The 26,164-nt window shown below is 36.8% G+C and overlaps 1 protein-coding gene across 1 annotated transcript in view; it reads left to right on the top strand.

Moving 5' to 3' along the window:
* Positions 1–25,740, top strand: part of CGRRF1 (cell growth regulator with ring finger domain 1) — a 29,166-nt gene extending 3,426 nt beyond the window's left edge. The window contains exons 2-6 of the mRNA XM_003930513.3: positions 9,265–9,404; positions 16,137–16,314; positions 16,652–16,799; positions 23,987–24,094; positions 24,312–25,740. Of these exons, the coding sequence (XP_003930562.1) occupies positions 9,265–9,404; positions 16,137–16,314; positions 16,652–16,799; positions 23,987–24,094; positions 24,312–24,632 (895 nt within the window). The 3' untranslated portion in view covers positions 24,633–25,740. The remainder of the gene's footprint in view (positions 1–9,264; positions 9,405–16,136; positions 16,315–16,651; positions 16,800–23,986; positions 24,095–24,311) is intronic.
* The last annotated feature ends 424 nt before the right edge of the window (positions 25,741–26,164 follow it).

Genomic DNA, 26,164 nt, shown 5'->3' with positions numbered 1-26,164 from the left:
TTTCTCTTTATTGATGCTGATAACTTAAAAAATAAAATCTCTTTGTTAAAATAACGGATGCAGTTTCAGACTCCTGCATGGACTGCGACTGATAAATTGTCACTAAGAATGAAATTCTGGTGAGAAAACTTTCAAAGATAGAATTTGGGGGTCGATTTGGTAATTTCTTTAGCTCTTTGCCAGTGGGAAATAATCTAGTAACCCACTGCATATAGTGGCATCACAATCAAATTATTATATTTGATTGGTTGTGATAAAATTATTTCTGAAGCAGTGTGCTGGAGGACCAAGTGGCTAAAGGGCTTGCCTGTTATGGCAGTAATGGTGACTACAGGGACTGAGGGAGAAGTGAGATGGGGGCTTCTGTGTTCCCTGGAGCACTAACAGAAAGAAAATGACAAAATCAGATCTTCAAACTGTTTGGTCAATTCTTAGAGAATCAGAAAGTTTCTGTGGCTCTGAGCCACTTCATTTAGTCTTGCTAAAAATTGAACACAGTTTTATTTTATTATTTTGTTTTGAGACAGAGTTGTTCTGTTGCCCAGGCTGGAGCGGTGGTGCAGTCTTGGCTCGCTGCCTGTAATCCCAGCACTTTGGGAGGCCAGGGCGGGCAGATCTTTGAGGTCAGGAGTTCAAGACCAGCCTGACCAACATAGTAAAACCCCATCTCTCCTAAAAATACAAAAATTAGCTGGGCGTGGTGGCGGGTGCCTAAACACAGTTTTAATTACACTAGTAATAGAATTATCTGGCTTTTGTCGGTGTCTCATGTAGAATATTTATTGGAAAGAAGTGGAACCCTAAGACTTGGAATGGGGACAATCTAGGTAGACATGGACAGAGTTGAGAATCTTGAAAAAAAACTCCAGTCACTCTGAGCATCCATTGTTGACAGAAGCTGCTTACTTTCCATGTGTGAGAAAATTAGCCTTTTCTTGCTTGAAGATCATCCTGTAATAACCTGACCTAGGGCAGTTGCTTTGCAAAGGGCTATCCACACTTAGGACCTACCTCTATTATCTTGTCTTGAGGCAACTCTGCATGTTGTGTAGTATAGGGACACAATCTGATCTGATAAGAAATAGTTCGTCCTTGAAAAGAATTGCAAAATTTTGCTAATTTATATCTGTGGAATACTGGGAGTATATGTGAGGATAGATTGTAAATTTGTTAAGCCAAAGAACAGAATGTAACACTAGATCAGACCATATTGATTGATCTGGGTATATTCTCAAGAAATTCTGCATCTAAATTGTTAACTCATACTTGTTTGGTTCACTGAAACTTGGACTCATTGGTGGCCTGTATTTTATAAGGTTGAGATTTCTGTTGTTTTTGTTTTTAAACATTTATTTTAGGTTTAGAGGTACATGTAAAGGTTTGTTACATAGGTAAACTCGTGTCATGGTTTTGTTGTACAGATCATTTCATCACCCAAGTATTAATCCTCCCTAATAGTTATCTTTTTTTTGAGACAGTTTGGCTTTTGTTGCCCAGGATACAATGCAGTGGTGTGATCTCAGCTCACTGCAACCTCAGCCTCCTGGGTTCAAGCAATTCTCCTGCCTCAGCCACCTGAGTAGCTGGGCTTACAGGCATGTGCCACCATGCCCTGCTAATTTTTTATATTTTTAGTAGAGACGGGGTTTCCCCGTGTTGGTCAGGCTGGTTTCAAACTCCCAACCTCAGGTGATTGCCTGCATTGGCCTTTGAAAGTTTTGGGTTTACAGGCATGAGCCACCACTCCTGGCCCCAATTGTTATCTTTTCTGCTTCTCTTCCTCCTCCCTACCTCCATCCTCAGGTAGATCCCAGTGTCTGTTGTTCCCTTCTTTGGGTTCATGAGTTTTCGTCATTTAGCTCCCATTTACAAATGAAAACATGCCGTATTTGGTTTTCTGTTCCAGGAGATGGAACAGAAATGTTTAGTGCCTTTTAATTTCTCTGTAAATACTGCTTTATCAGTATTCCACACATTCTGACACGTATGTCTTCATTTTTATTAAGGTCATAATTTAAAATAATTCCCTTTTTTTTCCCCTGATCTCCAAGTTATTTAGAATTTTGTTATTTAATTTCCAAATATTTGTTTTTTTTTTTTTTTTTTTTTTTTTTTTTTGAGACAGAGTTTCGCTCTTGTTACCCAGGCTGGAGTGCAATGGCGCGATCTCGGCTCACCGCAACCTCCGCCTCCTGGGTTCAGGCAATTCTCCTGCCTCAGCCTCCTGAGTAGCTGGAATTACAGGCACGAGCCACCATGCCCAGCTAATTTTTTTGTATTTTTAGTAGAGACGGGGTTTCACCATGTTGACCAGGATGGTCTCCATCTCTCGACCTCGTGATCCACCCGCCTCGGCCTCCCAAAGTGCTGGGATTACAGGCTTGAGCCACCGCGCCCGGCCTTAATTTCCAAATATTTGGAAATTTAAAAGATATCTCTTATTGATTTATAATTTGATTCCATTGTGAGAGAACATACTTTTTTTATGATTTGACATCTTGTAAATTTATTGAGACTTGTTTTATAAACCAAATATATTCTCTCTTTTGGTAAATGTCCTAGTGCACTTAAAAATAATATATATTCTGCTATTGCTGGGTGAGATGCTTTACAAGTGTCCATTAAGTCAAATTGGTTGATAGTGTTATTCAAGTTTTTGATGTTCTTAATGATTTTCTGTATATTGAACCTGCCAATTATTGAAGTGGTGGGGATTATTAGAATTTCTGACTATAATTGTAGATTTGTCTGTTTCTCTTGGCAGTTGTATCAGTTTTTGCTTTATATTTTGATGTTCTATCAATAGGTACATCGACATTTAGGAATATTTTGTCTGCATGATGAATTGACCCGTTTATCACTATGAAATGGACCTCTTTGATCCTGATAATAGTCTTTGCTCTGAGATCTACTTTGTCTAGTATTGATGTACCCACTTCAGCTTTCTTTTGATTAGTGTTAGCAGATACATCTTTTTTCATCCTTTTACTTGTAAATTATTTTTGTCTTTTTATTTCAAGTGGGTTGCTTGTATGTACAATATAGCTGGGTCTTATGTTTTTATCCAATCCAACAATCTTTGCCTTTTAATTAGGGAGTTTAAAACATTTGCATTTAATGTGATTATTGATGTGGTTAGATTTAATTCCACCATCTTGGTATTCATTTTTTGTTTGTTTTGTCTATTCTTTGTTTCTTTTTCCCTCTTTTATTTTACTTGTCTTTTTTTTCTTTTTCCCTTTTGTTCAGCCCTCATTTGCATTAGTTAAATAATTTATGTGATTTTATTTTATCTTCTTTGTTGGTTTATTAGCAATAACTTTTTTTAGTTGTTCCTTTAAAGTTTATAATACACCTCTGACTTATCACTATCTACCTTCAAGTAATGTTTTAAAGAGATATAGGAAAAGCATCAATTCCTGAGGGAGTTACCATTTCACTGCTATTTATTTCTTTGTATCAATCCAGATTTTTTTTTTTTTGGTATCATCTTTCTTTTTCCCAAGGCATACTTTAATTTTTCTTGTTGTGCAAGTCTATTTGTGATGAATTCTTTTAGCTTTTGTTATGTTTGAAAAATCTTTATTTTGCTTTGGAAAAACAGAGGTATAGAATTCTAGATTAACAAGATTTTTTTTCTTTCTTTTTTTTCTTTTTTTTTTTTTTCCAGACAGTCTCGCTCTGTTACTCAGATTTGAGTGCAGTGGCATAATCTTGGCCCACTGGAACCTCTGCCTTCTAGGTTCAAGGGACTCTGGTGCCTCGGCCTCCTAACTAGCTGGGATTATAGGAGCATGCCACCACGCCCAGCTAATTTTTGTATCTTTAGTAGAGACAGGGTTTTGCCATGTTAGCCAGACTGGTCTTGAACTCCTGAGCTCAGGCAGTCTGCCCTCCTTCCCACCTCGGCCTCCCAAAGTGCTGGAATTATAGGCATGAGCCACTGTGCCCAGCCTTGATAGATAAGATTTTTTTTCCTTTTAGTTCTTTAAAGATAGTCTGCCTTTCATTATTTCTTACTAATATTAAAAAGCTACTCTCATTTTTATCTTTGTTTCTCTGTGTGTAGTGTATCTTTTTTCTTTAGCAACTGTAGTGTATCTTTTTTCTTTTTCTTAGTATTTTCTCTTTATTACTGGTTTTAAGCAATTTGATTATTATTTGCCTTAGGTAATTTTCTTTGTTTCTTGTACTTGGAGCTCATTGACATTCTTGGGTCTGTAGGTTTTTATGGTTTTCAATATTTTGGGGAAGGTTTTAGTCATTATGTGTTCAAATACTTTATCTGTCCTCTGCAAACTTGAGCGATAGGTTCAGACTTCAGTTACATGACTGCTTAAAAATTGTCCCTTGTCTTACTGATGCTTTATTAATTTTTTGTTCAGTCTTTTTCCTTTCTGTGTCTCATTTTCAGTACTTTCTATTATGTTGTCTTCAAGATTACTGATCTTTTATTGTGCAGTATCTAATCTGGTGTTAATCTCATCTACTATATTTTTTTATCTAAAACGTTATGTTTTTCATCTCTAAAAATTGATTCAGAACTTTTAAATATCTTCCATGCCTCTATATCATATGTGCAGTCATTACTTTTCTTCTTAAACATATGGAATATAGTTCTGAGAGCTATTTTTATATTCTTGTCTACTAATTCAAGTATCTGTATGATTTCTGGATCTATTTTAATAGAGTTTTTCTCCTCATTGTGGGTAATATTTTCCTGCTTCTTTGTATGCCTGTTAATTTTTTTTTTTATCAGATGCAGTACATTGTGAATTTTACCTTATTAGGTGCTGGATATTTTTGTATTCCTATAAATATTCTTGGGCTTTATTCTGGGTCACAGTTAAGTTACTCAGAAATAGTTCAGTCTGTTAGAGTCTTGCTTTTCAGCTTTGTTAGGCAGGACCAGAGCAGCCTTACCTCTTTTATAAAATCAGATTCATCAAAAGTGAACTTTTATTTCATTTGTTAATTTTATTGGTTATCTCTCAGTGTTACGTTTGTGTGTTTTGAAACTTTAGTTTTCAACCTAAATTTTGGTAGATTTCTTTTGTTTTGTTATTTTTCTCCTTTTTTCTCATCCTCACTGTTTATCCACTTTACAGTTGTTATTATTAGTTGAATATTTTATTTTTATTTTTATATTTTTCCTTTAACTTTTAAGTTCTGGGCCGGGCGCGGTGGCTCAAGCCTGTAATCCCAGCACTTTGAGAGGCCGAGGCGGGTGGATCACGAGGTCAAGAGATCGAGACCATCCTGGTCAACGTGGTGAAACCCCGTCTCTACTAAAAATATAAAAAAATAGCTGGGCATGGTGGCACGTGCCTGTAATCCCAGCTACTCGGGAGGCTGAGGCAGGAGAATTGCTTGAACCCAAGAGGAGGAGGTTGCGATGAGCCAAGAGCGTGCCATTGCACTCCAGCCTGGGTAACAAAAAAGTGAAACTCCGTCTCAAAAAAACAAAAACAAAACAAAAACAAAAAAAAAAACTTTTAAGTTCTGGGTTGCATGTGCAGGATGTGCAGGTTGGTTACATATAGGTTAATGCATGCCATGGTGGTTTGCTGCACAGATCAACCAGTCACCTTGGTATTCAGCCCAGTATCCATGAGCTATTCTTCCTGATGCTGTTCCTTATCCAACTCCCACCCTGACAGGCCCTACTCTGTGTTATTTCTCCCCCATGTGTCCATGTGTTCTCACTGTTCAGCTTCTACTTATAAATGAGAACATGTAACGTTTGGTTTTCTGTTCCTGTGTTACTTTGCTGAGGATAACGGCTTCCAGCTTCATCTGTGTTCCTGCAAAGGACGTGATCTCGTTCCTTTTTATGGCAGCATAGTATTCCGTGGTATATATGTACCACATTTTCTTTATCTAGTCTCTCACTGATGGGCATTTGGATTGATTCCATGTCTTTGCTGTTGTGAATAGTGCTGGAATGAACGTATGCATGCATCTATCTTTATAATAGAATGATTTATATTCCTTTGGGTATATACTCAGTAATAGGATTACTCAGTAATAGGACTCAGTAATGGGATTGCTGGGTCAAATTGTATTTCTGCCTCTAGATCTCCCACCAACAGTGCAAAAGTGTTTCTTTTCTTCACAACTTTGCCGTCATCTGTTGTTTCTGGATATTTTAATAATTGCCATTCTGATTGGCGTGAGATTGTATCTCTCATTGTGGTTTTGATTTGCATTTCTCTGATATCAGTGATGTTGAGCTGTTTTTTATATGTTTGTTGGCTGCATGAATGTCTTCTTTTGAGAAGCATCTGTTCATGTCCTGTGCCCACATTTTAATGGATTTTTTTTTCTTGTAAATTTGTTTAAGTTCCTTATAGAGTCTGGATATTAGACCTTTGTCAGATGTATAGATTGCAAAAACATTTTGTAGTTATTTATGCCCAGATTCCTAGACCTCTAGTCTAGGACTAAGTGTTTTGTTTGGTTTTGTTTTTTTTGAGATAGACTTTAATTCTTGTTGCCCAAGCTGGAGTGTAATGGCATGATCTTGGCTCACTGCAACCTCCACCTCTGAGATTCAAGCAATGCTCCTGCCTCAGCCTCCCGGGTAGCTGGGATTACAGGCATGTGCCACCATGCCTGGCTAATTTTTTGTGTTTTTAGTAGATACAGGGTTTCTCCTTGTTGGTCAGGCTGGTCTTGAACTCCCAACCTCAGGTGATTCACCCTCCACAGCCTCCCAAAGTGCTAGGATTACAGGCGTGAGCCAACATGCCTGCCCTTTTTGTTTGTTTGTTTGTTTGTTTGTTCTTTTTTTAAGACAGGATCTCTCTGTGTTGCCCAGGCTGGAGGGCAGTAGCACAATCTCTCCTTACTGCAGTGTTGACCTCTCAGGCTCAAGTGATCCTTCCACCTCAGCCTCCCAAGTAGCCAGGACCACAGATATACACCACCATATCTTGGCTAATTTTCTATTTTTTTGTAGAGATGGGGGTCTCGCTGTTGTTGCACCGGCTAGTGTCACACTCCTGGGCTCAAGCATTCCTCCCTCCTTAGCCTCCCAAAGTTCTGGGATTATAAGCATGAGCCAGTGCACCCAGCCTAGGACCAAGTCTTAAACGACAGTTCTGCCTGCCTGTGTTGATACTGACCTAATCCAGCTCCTGGTTCCAAGTTATGAATCTGGCTCCAGCCCTTTTCTGGAGTGGACTGCCTATACTGGTCTCCTTAATACATGAAGGCTTGGTTAACACTGTCTGCTGCCAGACCGAGAACCATGAAACCATGGCATAGCCTTACTCATTCCTTTATGTTTCTTTCCTTTTTTAGATCCGTAAAGGTATTTGCCTTTAAACCCAGGTATGACTTTTTCCCAGCATTTTATTATAAAAATTTTCAAACATACGGAATACTAGAAAAAATTATACAGTGAGCACACATTTGCCCATCACTTAGATTCTACCATCAGCATTTTACTGTAATTGCTTTATTACATATCTGTCCACATTAATCCACTCTTTTATCCACACATTGGTCTATCTTATTAGAACTTCACTGTAAGTTCTAAAATGTTACGTATTACTGACTAGAGTTCGATATTTGTTTTCATTTATAGTTGTTTTGAAGTAACAGTTACATGTAAGATATACAAATCTTAAGTGAAACATTTACCAAATGTTATCAAACACATCACCTATAAAACTTAAGCCTCTGTCAAGATACTGAGTATTCCCATCAATTTTCTTATGCTCTTTCCCAGTCAGGGAAAGTTACTTCCCACTCCTGTACTCCCAGAAGCAGCTATTGTTCTCATTTTTATTTCTACCATAGATTTGTTGTGCCTGCTCTAGAATTTCATATTAGAGAATCATATAGCATGTATTCTTTCGCATAAGGCTTCTTTTGAATCGGATGTATCCATTTGGGGGTAGCAATCAGTTATTTCCTTTTCAATGCTGGGTACTTCTATTCTTTTGTTTAAATATGCCAGAGTTTGTTTACTCATTTCAGCGGGGTTTTTGTTTTGTTTTTTAAAGCATATGGGACTCAGGCATCTGTGGGGTCTTTTTTATTTTTTAATCTATCACTGATGCATGTTTGGAGAGAAGGGAGTACGTCAAATAGGACCCTGACTGTGCCATCTTAAGCTGAAGTCTCCAAGTTTAACTGGTATATGTTAATTTTAAATTATTTTATGTAAATTGAGTAAACTAGCTGTTCTTTAATTTTACTAAGAATTGAGTTTAGCCCCCTTTTCCTTTTAATTCTGTTCTGTGTGCATTGTCAGAGTCTACATTTTTACATGAAATTTAAAAATAGAAGATATATTATAAATGAAGAACTGTAGTTGGTGTTTTAAAAGTTCTGTTGTCTCAGCCAGGCGTGGTGGCTCATGCCTGTAATCCCAGCACTTTGGGAGGCTGAGGCAGGCAGATCATCCGAGGTCAGAAGTTTGAGACCAACCTGGTCCACATGGCGAAACCCCCTCTCTACTAAAAATACAAAAATTAGCTGGGCATGGGGGACGTGCGCCTGTAATTCCAGGAGGTGGAGGTTGCAGTGAGCCGAGATCACGCCATTGCACTCCAGCCTGGGCAGCAAGAGTGAAACTCCAACTCCAAAAAAAAAAAAAAAACAGTTCTGTTGTCCCATAAATCATATTTGTTTTTCACATTTAAAAATATTCATTAAGTTCATCATGTGTTTGCTGTTGTATTAAGTATAATTTATAATCTCCATATTCCTTCGGTGTTATCAAAAGTATTAACAATAGAACTCTTTGTTTTCAAGAATATGTTGATTCAGCCAGCTGAACAATACATAGTCCTTCCTTGATATCAGAGGAGGATTGATTCTAGGATCCACACCCCCCCATATTCTAGGATTATAGGCATGAGCCAGTACACAAATTACATAGTATTTGCATATAACCTACACACATCCTTCTGTATACTTTAAATAATCTCTAGATTACCTATACCTAATACAGTGTGAATGCTGTGTAGTTGTTATACTGTATTGGTTTTGAATTTGTATTATTTGTTATTGCTATTTTTTTATTCTTCCCCCTGTCCCCAAATATTTGTGATGTGCAGTTGGTTGACACAGCGGGCCAACCATTTTGCCGCTGGGTGGGATCTCTAATCTCCCTTAGTTCTAGATTAATTTCATAAAATAATGTAAATTGAGAGATTTAACCTCTTTTTCTGACACAATGCTGGAAGGAATAGCTAATGAAGCACAACAGTTTCAACATTTGTTAAAATAATATTTTTTACCTTTTTTTAGGTTTGGTTGGGATGTTCCAGTAATTCTGAGAAATTCGGAAGAGACCCACTTCAGCACAAGAGTTTTCAAAAAGCAAATGAGACAAGTCAAGAATCCTTTTGGCTTAGAGATCACTAATCCATCTTCAGCTTCAATTACAAGTTTGTAGCTACTTTCCAAAGATTTTCTCTCATTGCTTATGCTCCTTTTTTCTTTTTTTTTTTTTTTTTAGCCCTTTTATTTTCTTTCTCTATTTCTTTCCCTTCATTAGTCTTTTAACAAACATTTATTAAGCAACTATTTTGTTCCAGGGGCTATACTGTGTATTACAGATACAAAGATTAAGAATTGAAACACTTTACATCCGAAGAATTTATCACCTAGTAAACAAAGGTAGATGTATGTATGAAGGAGCAGAATGAAGTATTACAGGTGTTAATGGTGAAGTCTGTTAGGACACTGTGCCTTTTTTATTGGTCTGTAGTCAAGTGAGAAATGATGTGTTATGTCTAAATACAGTTAATCTAAGGTTGCTAACCTTTTGAAGAACAATTGCCTTTTTTTTTTTTTTTTTTTTTTGAGACAGTCTTCTTCTGTCATCCAGACTGGAGTGCAATGGCACAATCAACCTTTGCCTTCTGGGTTCAAGTGATTCTCCTGTCTCAGCCTCCCGAGTTACTGAGATTATAGGTGTGCACCACCACTCCCAGCTAATTTTTGTATTTTTAGTAGAGATAGGGTTTCACCATGTTGACCAGGCTGGTCTCAAACTCCTAACTTCAGATGATCCACCTGTCTCGGCCTCCCAAAGTGCTGGGATTTCAAGCGTGAGTGAGCCATTGCGCCTGGCCAGAACAATTGTCTTTTAATCTGAAACTATGGTATTTTGGTATAAATTTTTAAAAATAACATGTTATTTTGTAGATGGTAGGTAACAGATGGCAGTTGATTGCTTTTGTGCTTGCTTGGAAAAATAAGTTGTCTGCAGGACCTTTTAGGAGGCCTTAGAATTGTAAAGAAAGAGATGGTTAAATTTGTTAAGGTGAAGAGACATATTCAGAAAAGCCTTCATAAAAAAAGAGTATGCTGAGTCTCTTTATTTTTTTTTTTTGAGTAGAATATTGAAAGATAAGTAGGTGTTTACCTCTTGGGTGAGAAATGGAGTGATACATTAAAGAAACAGTCAGTTATGGCTAAAGGATAGGATGGGGCAGGTAAGAGAGGAGTCTAAGAAGATTCACGTTCTTCCTGTGGGTCCATAGCCAGATCCTGTTACAAAAATGAGGAGTACAGAAAGAATAGGAAGTTTTAGAAGAAAGGCAATGAATTCAGTTTTGAACTTTCGGACTTTGAACTGGTTTTGTGACAGTTCAACAGAGATAAAGAATAGGTAGTTCTAGATACAGCTCTGTAGCTTTTTTCTGGGCTGAGACCTGTCACCTTCTATACTTGCTTACATTCCAGGTTTCTTGAAAACAAATAAACCAGATCTTTCTCTGCTTTTCATCCTATTCAAGCTACTGCCCTATTTCTCTTCTTCCCCTCACAGCTAGCTTCTTAGAAGCTGTTTGCATTTGCCTTCTCCTCTTACCTCAGTGCAGTGCAGTCTGACTTTTCCCTGTATCCTTCTACTGAAATGACTTTCTCTGAGGTCACTGATTACTACTTCTGCCCTGCGCTTTCGACTCCCAACAGTCATCAAATCCAGTGGAAGGCTTTCAGGCCTGAGTTAATGCTCTCTCTGTAGTATTTTACAGAGTAGGTCTTCCTTCGCAACATCCTGCTCCCTTGCTTCTGTGGACCATTCTTGTCTGTTCATCCTTCCTGCCTCTAACTCTCAGAATCTAGTAACTGGTCAAAAATCAGTTTACTTAGTCAGTATGGATCATCAGCCTTAAGTAAATCTTGATTTGTAAGGAAAAATACATGGCTTTTTTTTTTGGAGACAGGATCTTGGTCTTCCACCCAGGCTGGAATACAGTAGGGTGATCATAGCTCACTGCAGCTTCAACATCCTGGGTTCAAGTGGTCCTCCTGCCTCAGCCTCCTGAGTAGCTGAGACTACAGGTGTGTACTACCATGCCTAGCTAATTAAAAAAATTTTTTTTTTGTAGAGATGGAGTCTTGCTCTGTTACCCAGGCTGGTCTCAAACTCCTGGCCTCAAGCAGTCCTTCTGCCTCAGGCTCATAAAGTGCTGGAATTACAGGCCTGAGCCACCGTGCATGGCCTTCAAAAGTACAAAATTTCTTATTCATCCTCTTTAGCTATAAATACTATTATCCTATGAATTGATGTACACTAGGATCTCAGCCACCCCTCTCCCTGCTCCATCCCTGTAATAGATAACAATTCATGCTGACATTTTTCCCTTGGCAAAACCAAATTTTAAGATATGGCACAGAGAAAACCAATTTGTTTAAAAGACAGTAGGTTGTGCTAAGCCTGATTAAAGTGTATACCCAGCTACTCAGGGGAAAGAACAGGGAGGATCGCTTGAGTCCTGGAGGTCCAGGTTGCAGTAAGCCGTGATCATACTACTTCACTTCAGCCTGGAACTCTGTCTCAAAAAATAAAATCAAATAAAAAATAAAGTGTACAGAATAGTGGTGGATCAATAACCTCCCACTTCTGTGGCCATAGACTAGAACCTACTACAGTGTCACATCTGGCTCCTGAGCAAGACCCACAGTGATAAATCTACCAGCTGCAAGGCCTTCCTTCCTCAGTACATTTCCAAAAGTCTGAAAATACACTGAAAAACTAAGAAAAACTGATACATCGTGAGCAAAACACGGGGCACTTGTGAGCAACAAAGTGTGAGGAAATCCGTCAGTCTGCTTTTCAGGCAGAAATAGTCACGAATAGAGCCAGGAGTGCAAATGTTTGAGGCAAATGAAAAGGTAGCCAGTAAATAGCCCTCTTAGCTATGCCTGCACACTATGTGCTAACCAACAGTAGCATTACTGAAGTCGTGAAAAATTCTTTAAATGTGTGGACACACAGCATGACTACTGAAGTAATTTAATTTTGAAAATACCAATGCATATCATTTACTGTCTTTCTGCTATAGGAAAATAAAGAGAAGGATTTTGGTAGGAGTTATACTTAGCAGTGTAAAATTCGTGTCATTAAAGATGTCTACACAGAACACTGAAATAACATTCTAACAATATTTGTGACATTGTAAAAAGTTATTTCATTTGATGTGTAGTTTACAAATCTTTAGGAGGCTGAGGTGGGCAGATCTTTGAGTCCAGGAGTTCAAGACCAGCGTGGCCAGCATGACAAAACCTCATCTCTACTAAAAATAACAAAATTAGCTGGGTCTGATGGTTCATGCCTGTTAGTGCCAGCTGCTTGGGAGGCTTAGGCTGGAGGATTGCTTAAGTCTGGGAGATTGAGGCTTCAGTGAGCTGAGATCACACCACTGCACTCCAGCCTGGGCAACAGAGCAAGACCTTGTCTCAAAAACCAAAAAAAACACACATGCTTTTTATTTATATTTTAAAACTTATAATTTTTTTAAAAAGGAAGAAAACCAGAGAATCCATTTTAATCTTAGTCATTTAGTTCTGTTTACTAGGGGTGGGTTGTTGGGGTTTTTAAAATTCTTATTATGTAATGATATATTTGAATTTGCGTTTCCATGTCTGCTATTTAGAGTCTTTAATGACATTGAAAGTTAGGTACTCAGAATATACTGATTGAGTTGAATTAATTTGATTCAGAAATTCTGCTGTCTTTTGTAAGTAGCTTCCTTATATTTTAGCTTATTCACCCTGGTAAGAGCTAACATTAAATCAAAACGGTTAGAAAAAAACACAACATACATGGCATGTTTGGAGGCATTTGTGAACCTCCATTCCCTACAACCTGAAACTTTCATCTCCTAATGCTCTGGCTTTATTATCCTCATGAATAGTCTCCTTGTTTTATTGCTACTTTTCTCACAGGATCCTTCTTCGGGAAGGTTTGTAGCTTTTCTGCCCCATCGTTTCTCCATTTTTAGTGGCTTAGCACATTTTCTACAGTCCTTATTTTTTCACTTTTTTGCAAGGCTGTCTCTTACACCCCACTTTATTTGCCTGTTGTAGCTAGCCTTGCTGAAGACACTTTGAGAGATGCCATACCCATGCTGCTTCACTTATTTTGATTCTGAATTTTCCAGTTTACAGCTATGCCCCAAATTCTGTTAAGGCTAGTGATCTTAAAATGATGTTGTGTATGTACTGAGTTTTAGAAGACAAAAAAATACATGAAACTCTTTGCAAAAGAAGTGGAAAAAGTAAAGGGAGCATGGTTTTGATAGGGGTGCTGGAACTATCTTCAGATAGTGGAAATCGTTACGTTCTCCCCTCGGTTTATGTAATGGACAAGTGTATGAAAGATTATGGAGAGTATAATTTTATAGATTCTGTAGTTTATTTTAATTAATTAATTTCAGAGACATTTTAAAATATGATCAATCTCCAGTTGTCAAAGGTCTCTGACACTCTTCCCACTTAAGTGTACAAAGTCTATAAACAATAAACAAGTCTTTTTAGCAGCGCTGAATCTCTGGGACTCTGGCTTTTTTCTCTTTTTACAAAACAAATAAACAGGGTAGTTTTATATGTTCTGTAAGCTGTAAGTTGAGTTTTAAAAGGCTTAGCCTGCCATTGTTGTTGTGTTTGTTTGTTTTGTTTTTATTTATTTTTGAGTCAGGGTATCACTGTGTCACCCCAGCTGGAGTGTAGTGGCATGATCACGGCTGACTGCAGCTGCAATCTTCCCACCTCAGCCTCCCAAGTAGCTGGGACCACAGGTGCATGCCACCATGCCCAGCTAATTTTTGTATTATTTGTAGAGACATGGTTTCTCCATGTTGGCCCAAGCCGGTCTCAAACTCCTGGGCTCAGGCAATCAGTCCATCTTAGCCTCCCAAAGTGCTGGAATTACAGGCATGAAACACCATGCCTGGCCTGTTCTTTTTTAATGTAAACAAACACATATATGGGTATCCATTCTTGTGAGATAAACAGTAGCATATGTATTTAGGTTTCTCTACCTTTTTTTATTTAATATAATATTCTGAAGATCATTTCATAATAGTATGTGCAGATATTTTTATATGCCTCAATTCCTTTTTAATAGCTTCTTAGTACTTCATTGTAAAGTACTGTATTTTATTCATTTACTCCTGACTGATGGACATTTGGGTTTATTCCAGCATTTTTCTATGATAACTAATGCTATAAAGAGTAGCGCTCTATATATATATATATATATATATATATATATATATATATATATATATTTTCACATTTTTGCCAGTAATACAGTAATAAATACTTATTTTGTGTTTTTTTCTTTTTCAATGTTTCAAAATATACGTGTTTTTATTTTTTTCCTTTCCTGTCTACCTCCAACTTTTTTCTTCTGCCTCATATTGTATGGTTCTACAGTGACACAGGGAGAAATATGTGTGATTTTATATGTGTGTGTATATGTCCTATATATATTTGAATGTGTTAATAAAATGTTTTCCTTCTGCTATTTAATATCAAGTGGAATTTTTCATTCTTTAATGAATAACCAATGATTGGAATCATAAAAATTTGAAATCAAGTCTGCTCCAATTACCTATGCAAAGTTCCTACCAATTAAAATTTTTGCTTAAGTATGATTAGAAATGGCCATGTATCAATGCTACTTATAATCTCAGACTGTGTCCATACTACTAAATACTGAGACTAAAACTGGAAAAATCAGGTTTTGGTATCCTGTGGGGCATCTGCTTGTATTTGTGTATCTTCTTCTAATGTATACTTTTGATCACATTTTAAAAAATAGGTAATATATCAATCAGAATTCGTATTAGTAAGCAACAGAAATGACTTCAATAAAAGGATATTGGATAGCTTATAGAATTGCTGGCAGGTTAGGAGAGCCGGAATCAGATACCAAGGCTGTTCAGTTGGGAACAGTGACCAAAACCACTCCCTTTTGGTCTGGTCAGCATATCAGTGCCAAAGAGTACTGTGTGTTATAGTTTTCCCCACTGCAGTTTGCACCCCCCAGCAGTATGAAACACTGGATATTGCTACCCCCTTGAATGTGTTATTGCTACAAGTACCACTTGGAGCGGGGGATAACATAGGTGACACAAAGCAAGTCCTATAAAGTGTTAAATAAAACTATACGATATAAATTCATGTCTACTTTCAATTTATAAATCTATTTAATCAGGTCTACTTAAATGGTAATATCTTTTCTTAAGTTGCAAGTGAACAACTGAATGAAGATACCACTATTAAACTCTTTATGTTTTGGAATCCCCACTCTTTCCTCAGGGTATTTTACATATTACATGGGACATTAAGTCTGTGATAAGCCTTTATGTTAATGTTGTAAATGTATCTATTAATGTTAGTAAAGCTCAATTTCTTTTTAATGTTTTTCTTACAACAGTGATCATGCTGTGGACCCTATAGGTTTACACATCCACTTTAGAAGACAGGTCTATTCTGCTGCACTGTTTGTTATCATTAGGATTATACACACTATGTGAATGGTAGGTTATCAATAGTGAACTATATTGTAGTGTTAAAAGTCTAGATGGGAGATGTCTTAGAGTCACTAAAAAAGAAAATTGACAGTTTCCAAGCTTAAATATATGAATATCAAGAAATGGTTTATTGATAACTCTCAACAAGTGTGTAGACATTGAGCTTTTTTATCTCTTATTATAGAGCCCATTTCCTTCATTTATAGGTGCATACCCTTTAACAAGTTCTTCTAACTGCCATCAACCTGGCCAGGATCCAAAAGGAAGCTTTTGTTACTCAACCTGTATGAGTGTATTAGAAGTTACATTAAATAATTTTCATTCTTTCTCCTTTGTTTTTTACAGCTGGCATAACCTTGACAACAGATTGCCTTGAAGATAGCCTCCTTACATGCTACTGGGGATGCAGTGTTCAAAAATTATATGAAGCTCTGCAGAAGCATGTTTATTGCTTCAGAATAAGCACTCCCCAAGCATTAGAAGATGCTCTGTATAGTGAATATCTCTATCAGGAACAGTATTTGTATCCTTTTATCTGATAGACCCATTAGCACAGGCCCCAAACTACAGCCCGCGGGCCACATGCGACCCCTGAGGTCATTTATCCAGCCCCCCGCTGCACTTCAGGAAGGGGCACCTCTTTCATTGGTGGTCAGTGAGAGGAGCACAGTATGTGACGGCCCTCCAACGGTCTGAGGGACAGTGAACTGGCCCCCTGTGTAAAAAGTTTGGGGACGCCTGCTAGCACATGAAAATTAGACTTCTTATGGATAAAGTGTTGCTAACTTGTTATTGATCATTTTTGGTATACTTTTGTTCTTATGGTTATAGTGGCAATTTACCTTTACATTTTCAAAAAGCATTAAAAAGGATAGCAAAGAAGAAATATATTGCCAGTTGCCAAGAGATACTAAAGTTCAAGACTTTGGTACAGTGCCCAGATCTCGCTATCCATTGGTAGCACTGTTGACCTTAGCTGATGAGGATGACCGAGAAATTTATGATATTGTAAGTAATTGAAAAATTTGAAAGCATTACCTTTAAATGATTTGAATGATGGTTCTTCATTACTTGATAAGTAGAAAAAGTTTTATTTTAATTTCTGAGGCTGTACATTTGGCCTAGAAACTTTTTTCTTGAAAAATGAGGCTGGGTGCTGTGGCTCACTGGTAATCCCAGCACTTCGGGAGGCCAAGGCAGATGGATCATGAGGTCAGTTCAAGATCAGCCTGGCCAACATGGTGAAACCCTGTCTCTACTAAAAATACAAAAATTAGCCAGGTGCAGTGGTAAGGGCCTGTAATCCCAGCTACTTGGGAGGCTCAAGCAGAGAATTGCTCGAACCCAGGAGTTGGAGGTTGCAGTGAGCCAAGATCGTGCCGTTGTACTCCAACCTGGGCAACAGAGCCAGACTCTGTCTCAAAAAAAAAAAAAAAAAGAAAAATGAAAAATGGGGTATGCACCTATTTGGTTTTTATATGTGTAACAGTACCTTCAAAGTATGACTCATTTTTTACCTTATAGATTATAGTAATATGACTTTATTTAGAAAATAAAAGATACATAATGGTGAATTAAGTTAATTTTATCATTCTGTATTCTGTTATAATTCTGAATTAAGTTAAATTTATCATTCTATATTTGCTATATAAAAACAGTCTGTTGGAAAGCATATTTATTCTGAACATTTTTAGCACTGAATAAATAAGCATAATAATGATCTAAAGTGCTCAATTTTAAGATAGTATCCACTCTTTTTTTTTTTTTTTGCCTGCTTGCAGTCACCTTGTTTCCAGCAAAGCCCCTGCTGCACCTGTATCTTATGTATCTGGCCCCTGTATTTTCAGTTATTATAGTAATCATTATGTGCTAACTATTTTTTCAGTCTGGGGATTGATTCCTGTTAGGAAGTTAAAAGTATCTTAGACTTCTAAGAGGACTGAAACTTTGACAAGCCTCTGAATATAATAGAAACTTACACATGAAATAAACTTATGATGAAGTTGTATCATGGTAAAAATGTCCTTCACACAATTGACTACTTTTCTGAAGTGTTTAGTATAGATTATTCATTTATAAAGATATGGTAATGTTGTTTTGTGATACTTCATAATATGCAAAGTATGTTCACATCATTAACTTATTTTTTCCTTCCAACAACCTGGTTTGTTAGGGCAGGGCAAATATCCTCCTTTTACAGACTGAAACAGAGTCGAGAAAATCCCAGTCATTCAGGCAGTAAGAGATGGAACAAGGACTTGACCCTGAGCATTTTTTGTTTGAGTTTTGTTTTTTTTTTTGGCAGGAATATCTTCCTGTAACAAGTGTACACTGAGCTTTGGAAGGTGCAGACTCTTTGGGAAATCTAGACCCTACTCATTTGCAGTTAACCATCTGGTTTTTTGGTTTTTAATCTTTTCAAACTGAAGTTCCATTGAGCTGAGGTCAGCTTATTTTTTCCAAGTCATGGGGAGCAGAGGGGAAGGAAATGGGGATATGTAGGTTGCAAGATACAGAGTTGCAGATACATAAGATGAACGGATCTAGAGAGCTAATGTACACCATAAGGACTGTAGTTAATATGATATTGCTTTTGGTATTTTTGGTGCTATAGCCACACGCAAAAAAAGTGGAAGTAACTATGTGAGACGATGAGCGTGTTAATTTGCTTGATTATAGTAACCATTTCACTAGCTATATGTATATCAGAACATCCTGTTGTATAACTTAAATATGTAAAATACAGAATACAAAAGTCATACCTGCAGTAGTGTATTTCCAGAACCTAGTACAGTGCCTCGGACACAATAGGGGTTCAATAGAATTTTGGTAATTTAAAAAAAAAGTCATGCAAGTCATGCTTGACAGCCAAACACCTTAGTTGTACATTGCATGCACCTTAGTGTGCATGAGAGGTCTTCTGGCTTCTTCCCTCCCTTCCCTCCTTTTCAGTTAAAGATAAATAAAACCTGTTAAGTTGGTGTCTTGTATTTCCAGCCTCTTTGTTCTTGACCCTGCCTACTTGCGCAAGGAAGCCCTTCTCTCCCTACTATGTGCCCCATCTCTTCTAAGTTTCTTGGTTTCTGTTCTCTTTTTACCTTTGGTTCAGCACAAAAGGATCAGACGCAATCATTTTTCCTCCCAGCTTCCCCATTGGATTCCTTTTCCCTTCACTGATAGTGCTCTCTATCTACTTTAGGTGCTGAGGGTCTTTTTCTTTTTTTTCTTTTTATAACTTTCTTCCTCTGTCCAAACAGGGAGTGATTGTATATCTGTGTGGTAAAACATATATAACAGCCGGGCGCGGTGGCTCAAGCCTGTAATCCCAGCACTTCGGGAGGCGGAGGTGGGTGGATCATGAGGTCAAGAGATCGAGACCATCCTGGTCAACATGGTGAAACCCCGTCTCTACTAAAAATACAAAAAAAATTAGCTGGGCATGGTGGTGCTTGCCTGTAATCCCAGCTACTCAGGAGGCTGAGGCAGGAGAATTGCCTGAACCCAGGAGGCAGAGGTTGCAGTGAGCCGAGATCGTGCCATTGCACTCCAGCCTGGGTAACAAGAGTGAAACTCCGTCTCAAAAATAAAATAAAATAAAATAAAATAAAAAGAAAAAAAAGAAACCATGTATAACATAAAGCTTATTATTTTAACCATTTTTTGTGTGTGTTTTCAGTTCAGTGGCCTTGTAGGCCAGAGAAGGGTTTGATATCAGGTCCCTGATCACACTGGCCCAGCTGTACTTGCGGGAGGCTTGTTCCCATAGGGGAGCCTGAGTGTCTCCCAAGGGTTAACAGCCATCGTCTCTTGTGCTTTGTGTATGTCTCCATGTCTGGGTCCTTTTGAATGTCTTTTATTCTCCTCTGTGGGCTCCCTCCTTTTTTCCTGTTAATTCTCACTTCTCTCTGATTTCTTGATTGGAGGATAATACTGGCTCTCAAATATATTTATTGGTATATTTTGTATTAATGTTCTCTGTGTATAATTTTAAAAGCAAATGAAACATTTCCTATTTCTTTATCATGTGTGGTTTTTCAGTATTTTATCTGTGGGTCAGGGACTATATTTTTAAAAAATAATTAATAAAATATGTTTATTTTAACAGCAAAGAATTATAGTTAGGTAGTACAGTTAGGAACCAGTTTGTTGTTTTAGGTTAAAAAAAAAGGAAAGCAGGAATTGTTACTATAAAATTTTGACTTTAAATTCGTTTCATTTTTACTTAATTACATTGGCTTTTTTTTCTGTATTGTTCAGATAATACATTTGTGGGATAAAAAAATTAGGAAGTATAGAAATTTAAGATAAAAGCAAAGAAGTGTAATAATATGTATTTTATAATCCAAAAATACCCACTGTGAATATTTGTCTGTATCTTTCCAAATCTTTGTGATTTTTTAAAGATAAAATTATACATTTTGTACTATTTTGTGACCTGCTTTCATTTAACAGTATATTCAAATATTTTTTCCATATCAAATATATACCCACAACTACATATATAATTAGTATGAAAATAACTTAAGATGCTTTTAGTATTAAATGACAGTTTTTTTGTTTTTTTTTTTTTTTTTGAGATGGAGTCTTGTTCTGTTGCCCATGTCGGAGTGCAGTGGCGTGATCTTGGCTCACTGCAACCTCTGCCTCCCGGGTTCAAGCAGTTCTCCTGCCTCAGCCTCCTGACTAGCTGGGACTACAGGTGCAGGTCACCACACCTGGCAGATTTTTGTATTTTTAGTAGAGATGGGGTTTCACCATGTTAGCCAGGCTGGTCTTGTATTTCTGACCTCATGATCCACCTGCCTTGGCCTCCCAAAGTGCTGGGATTACAGGCATGAGCCTCTGCGTCCAGCCGACAAAATTGTTAGTATGAAGTGATGACTTCTGTTTTCCACTAATCCTGTCATTTTTATTTAGTATTAAAAGCCTCTGATGCTATTACTAAATTAATAAATCTTTATAAACTTGTAAAGAATATTGTGTTTTTACAACCAATGTAGGGTTTTACTCTTTTTATTTGTATATAATTTCAAAAAGTTGCAAAAATAAAAAAGGAGAAGAGCACCCATATACCCTGTAACTGGATCACCTATTGTTAACATTTTTGTCCTTTGCATTATTGTTCTCTCATTTATGTATGTATGTATTGATTGATTGATTAAGGTGGGGTCTTGCTCTATTGCCAGGCTGGAATGCAGTGGCACAGTCATAGCTCACTCATGGCAGCTTCAACCTCCTGAGCTCAAGTGATCCTCCTGCCTCAGCCTCCTGAGTAGCCAGAACTACAGGAATGCACTACTGTGCCAGGCTAAATTTTTTAAAAATTTATTTTTGTAATGACAGGGTCTTAACTGTGTTGCCCTGGCTAGTCTCACATTCCTGAGCTCAAGCAGTCCTTCCACGGTGATCTCCCAAAGGGCTGGGATTACAGGCATGAGCCACCACACCCAGCCTGCTCATATGTTTATACATACACATGTATGTGATCGTATATATTTGTAAGTATATTGTATGTTTATTTTAAATGAATGATTTCAGAATAAGTTGGATACATGATGATTCTTTTATCCCTAAACACTTCAGTGTGGATTTCCTAATAATAAGGATGCATTCTTGTATAACCACAGTATAGTCATCTGCTTTGTAAATTTAACATTGATACAGTATTTCATTTAATACACAACCAATTTTTCTTCTCCAGTTCAGGTTCTAGTCTACAGCCAGATTTTGTATTTGTCATGTATCTTTAGTCTCCTTTAATCTGGAAAATTTCCATACTCTGACATGAGCATTTTTGAAGGGTATAGTCACAAACTCATACACACACACACACACACACACACACACACACACACACACACCCTTTTTGTAAATTAAACCATTCTCATTTTGTTTGTCTGATTTTTCTTAGGATCAGATCAGAGTTATACATCTGCAGCCAGTGAGCTGCCCAGGTGATGATGTGTCCTTTTCAGAGTGCCACCACTAGAAGCATGCAATGTTCTTTTCTCTAATTGGTCATGTTGATTTCGATCTCTTAGTCAAGGTGTTATCTAATTTCTCCACTGTTCTGCTTTTTTCTCTCCCTTGGTCTGTGAGGAGGCACTGTAAGATCATGTAAATATCGTGCTTTTTATTAAAATTTTTCTTTTTGCCTAGATTTAACATCCATTGATGATTCTTGCCAGATTTTATCTTTACTGTGATGATTGCAAAATAATTATTTTCCAACTCTAGCCCTCCCTCCAGTCAGTTCTTGGCATTCTACAACAAGCAAGAGACTTCCTTTCTCTCCCATTTGTGTGTTTGCTTATCTGTTGTCTCTATGGCCTCATGAATTTTTCCCCAGTGTTTTATAATTCATGACTGAATTTAATTATTTTGGTGCTCAAACTGCCCTTTCTTTGCTTCCTGCCAAGACTGAGTGTTTGCAGTCAAATTGTATCTGTAGATTACTTGGATTAGTTCTCTCAAAAGTCAGAAAACCATGTAAAGAAATACACTCATGTTGTTTTCCTCCATATCCCTTCCACTCCATTCCCACATACGCCAGTCCTTAGAGATACTTGATTTCTGATTTATCCTCCCTGTTTTTTATTGTCTCTTTTTTCTTACACAAAAGATAGCACATTTTCTTTGCTACATATGCTCTTTTGTACTTTGCTTTTTTTCACTTCAGGAAATCTCCTGGAATTTACCACACACCAGTTGGCAGAGATGGTCTTCAGTTTTTTGCTTTTGTTTTTGTTTTAACAGCTGTGTAGCACCGCACTGTGTGTATGCAGTGCATATTCCATAGTTATTCAGCTAATCTCTGCTTGGACATTCAGGTAGCCTCCAGTATGCTGCAGTAGCAAATAATCTTATGCTAAATAATACATATATACATATCTTAATATTGTTGGGATTGTATGGTTGAAGTATAAATGCATGTTGTTTTGTTAGATATTGCTATTGGAATTGTACCTTTTCGTAAAAAACCATTTCCACTAGTAATATGTGAGAGTGTATTTCCGTAGAATGCATTGACAAGCTTTTGAATTTTTGTCAGTCTCGATGACTGAACAGTAAGTGCTGTATTAATTTTAATTAAACGTCTTTTAATATCGTCAAGGCCCATGTTTATATCTTTTTATGAATTGTCTGTTTATGTCTTTTGCCCATTTTTCTATAGAATTTTGACCATTTTTCTTTAGTTTTTAAAAGTTCTTCATAAATTAGGAATATTAACCTTTAATCTGTGACATACCTTGTGAATATTTATTCTAGTTTGTCATATGTTTTGACTTTTTTATGGTGCTTTTTGTCATGCATATTTTTAATTATTATATAGTCAAGTGTATTTTTTGGGGGTTTCAAGTCATAGTTAATGTCTTCCCTTACACTGAGACTAAAATGGAATTTATTCATTTTCTTCTAGTACTTGTACAGTTTTATTTTTTACATTAAGATCTCCTATGTGTCTGGAGTTTATTCTTATATATGGTATGAGGAATGCATCTAATTATATATTTTTCCAAATAGCTACATGGTTGTCCCAATACTGTTTATTAAAAAAACTCTTTGCTGATTTGAGATGACACCTTTATGATATTTTAATACATAATTAGGTCTGTTTCTGGACTGTTTATTCTGCTTCATCCATCTGTATATTCATGTGCCAGTTCATACTGTTTTAATTTTAAAGGCTTTGTAGTATGTTTTATTATCTAATGGGGCTAATCCCCCTCAAAGCTCTCTCTTTTCAATATTTTCCTAGCTGTTCTTTTGTGTTCATTTTTCCATTTGAGAATTTTAGAGTCAGTACATGTAGCTCTCTAAACAAAAGCGTTTTCTCTTGGTCCCCTTATATCCAAGCTTCTAAAAAGACTGTTTAATATTGACTTTAATTCCTCTCCTTCATTTCATTCTGTAGTCCTCTCAAAGATTCCTTTGTCCTTTGTGATCACATTAAATTTATAAATTTGAATATAATTAAAACAACTCTGCCAGATGTCAGTGATTCCTCTGCAGTGACTATGATTTATACAGATTAATATAAATTTTCCAATTTATCAGCCTTTTTTATTTTTGAGAAGCTTTTTTTTTTTTTGGCAGAAGACAAAGTATCTAGAAGCAATTGAAAAGCATTTTTCACATATTTGTGGAACAATATAAGATTTCAAATACTGACCAGTGTTCAATTTTTATTTTAGATTTCCATGATGTCAGTAATTCATATTCCTGATAGGACTTATAAATTATCCTGCAGAATATTGTATCAATATTTACTCTTGGCTCAAGGTCAATTTCACGATCTTAAGGTAAGTTGTACTCTGTAGTCTTTTGTTTACAGAGTATCAAAGAATGGCCATTTATGAAGAGATGATTTTTTTTCAGTTAGTAATTATAGAAGATAACTGTCCTTTGCAATTGGATTTGCTAGCTCATAAATGTTGAGCAGCTCTTATGACCCCCAGTTTTAAAGAGTAATTGTTATTTATAATAATCTTTAAACTTATTTCTTTTTCTTGTTTTCAGCAACTTTTCATGTCTGCAAATAATAATTTCACTCCCTGCAACAATTCCTCTTCAGAAGAAAAAAACACAGACAGAAGTTTGTTGGAAAAGGCAGGACTCTCTGAAAGTGAAGTTGAGCCATCGGAGGAGAACAGCAAGGACTGTGTTGTTTGCCAGAATGGGACTGTGAACTGGGTGCTCTTACCTTGCAGACACACATGCCTATGTGATGGCTGTGTGAAGTATTTTCAGCAGTGCCCAATGTGCAGGCAGTTTGTTCAGGAATCTTTTGCACTTTGCAGTCAAAAAGAGCAAGATAAAGACAAACTGAAGACTCTTTGAAGACATTGTAACTCTGAAAAGTACACTTTCTATTAAAGATGCAGAAATTTATCATCTTGGAACTCATCATAACATGGAATCTGCAGTACTGACCATCAATGAAAATTTTAACTTCATATTACTATGGTACATGGATGATAAAAATTATTCCCTTCTGCTTAGTGAATATTGGAATCCATCTGTGTTGATACATAAAAATTCATTCAACTCTTGAGAAGAATGTAAGAGTTTGGCCTTTTATTACCTAGATTTCCTATCATGTTAATTAGAAAAAATCATTCTGAAAGGCAATTCATTGAAAATTTGGGGAGGTTAAAGTCTTAAGATTCCTACCTTTGATGTAATCTGGAGTGCAATTAAGAAAAAACTTAATTCTACTTAAAGTAATTAATTGTGTGTTCCCCAGTTTATACAAAGGAGTTGGAATGAACTGCTTTAAATCTTTTCCTGAAATACCAGTTTTTATAAATATCCATCTGTTCGATTTCTAATGTCCCTTATCATAGTTATATAAATACAAGTCATAGTTTTTAAGTATAGGTTCTTAAATCATAAATACAAAGTATAATTCTTGACTGTTTTCAATGTATCATAAAATGATACTTATCTATAGGAGGCAGATATATAAAATTTGGATAAGATTTTTTGGGTAATTTATTAAATTGATAGTCAAGTATGATTAGATTAGCAGAATGTGATCTACCAGGGAAGATCTGTAAAACCTTTAATGCCTTGCCTTAGATTTCTGCCTACACAGCAAATCCATCCAAAACTGGGTGGGGACAGCATGGGGGTGGGCGCGGGCGGGCATGTTATAGAGCTAGAAAAATCACTAAAAGAAACAAATAACTATTTTTTCTAGTATATTTTTATGCCAAATAAACCCTGTATCTTTCTGAATAGTAAATTACTTTGTTCATCCATTGTTCTGTCTTTGTAAGAACTGAGAAACCTGTTAGGCAAAGAGATCCCACCCTCTTGTCTTTCCAAGATGACTAAAAGGAAAAGATAAATCAGAGCTTTCCATGTTTTCAATTAAAATTATCCTTAACTCACCAAGAAAGCAGATCATGGCAAATAAACTGTGAACTTCGGGGAGACTTTTCAAGCCTCTTTTTGTCCTGTTTGTATTAAGAATTATGCCTTTGCATCTGTATTTTTATATAATTTTATTCCAACCAGGTTTAGCCCTCTGAAGAAGACATTATTCTCCATTTTATGACCCAAATCAAACGCTCATCTACATTCGCTAGCTATGTAATAAATACCTTCTAGGAGCCAGATACTTGTTGAGAGTCTGGGCTACAAAGCATCAAGCAAGACTCCTGACGTCAAGTATTTGAGCATAAAAGGAGCATTGATGGCTAACTAGAAACACCCCCCCACCACCACCTGCTGGAAGTTCCTAAGACTCTGTTCCAACCCTGCCATTGGAAGCAGGGTAGTCCAAAGCTGCAGTCCCTGCTGCCCTTAACTAGCAGTATTAAGAATCTTGAAAACTCTTTCTCATGTAAATTGGGGGAATATTCATA

This window comes from Saimiri boliviensis, chromosome 2 (assembly GCF_048565385.1).
Source record: "Saimiri boliviensis isolate mSaiBol1 chromosome 2, mSaiBol1.pri, whole genome shotgun sequence".
NCBI lineage: Eukaryota > Metazoa > Chordata > Mammalia > Primates > Cebidae > Saimiri > Saimiri boliviensis.
The sequence above is the reverse complement of the archived record's forward strand: the minus strand, read 5'-3'. Positions and strand labels throughout refer to the sequence as shown.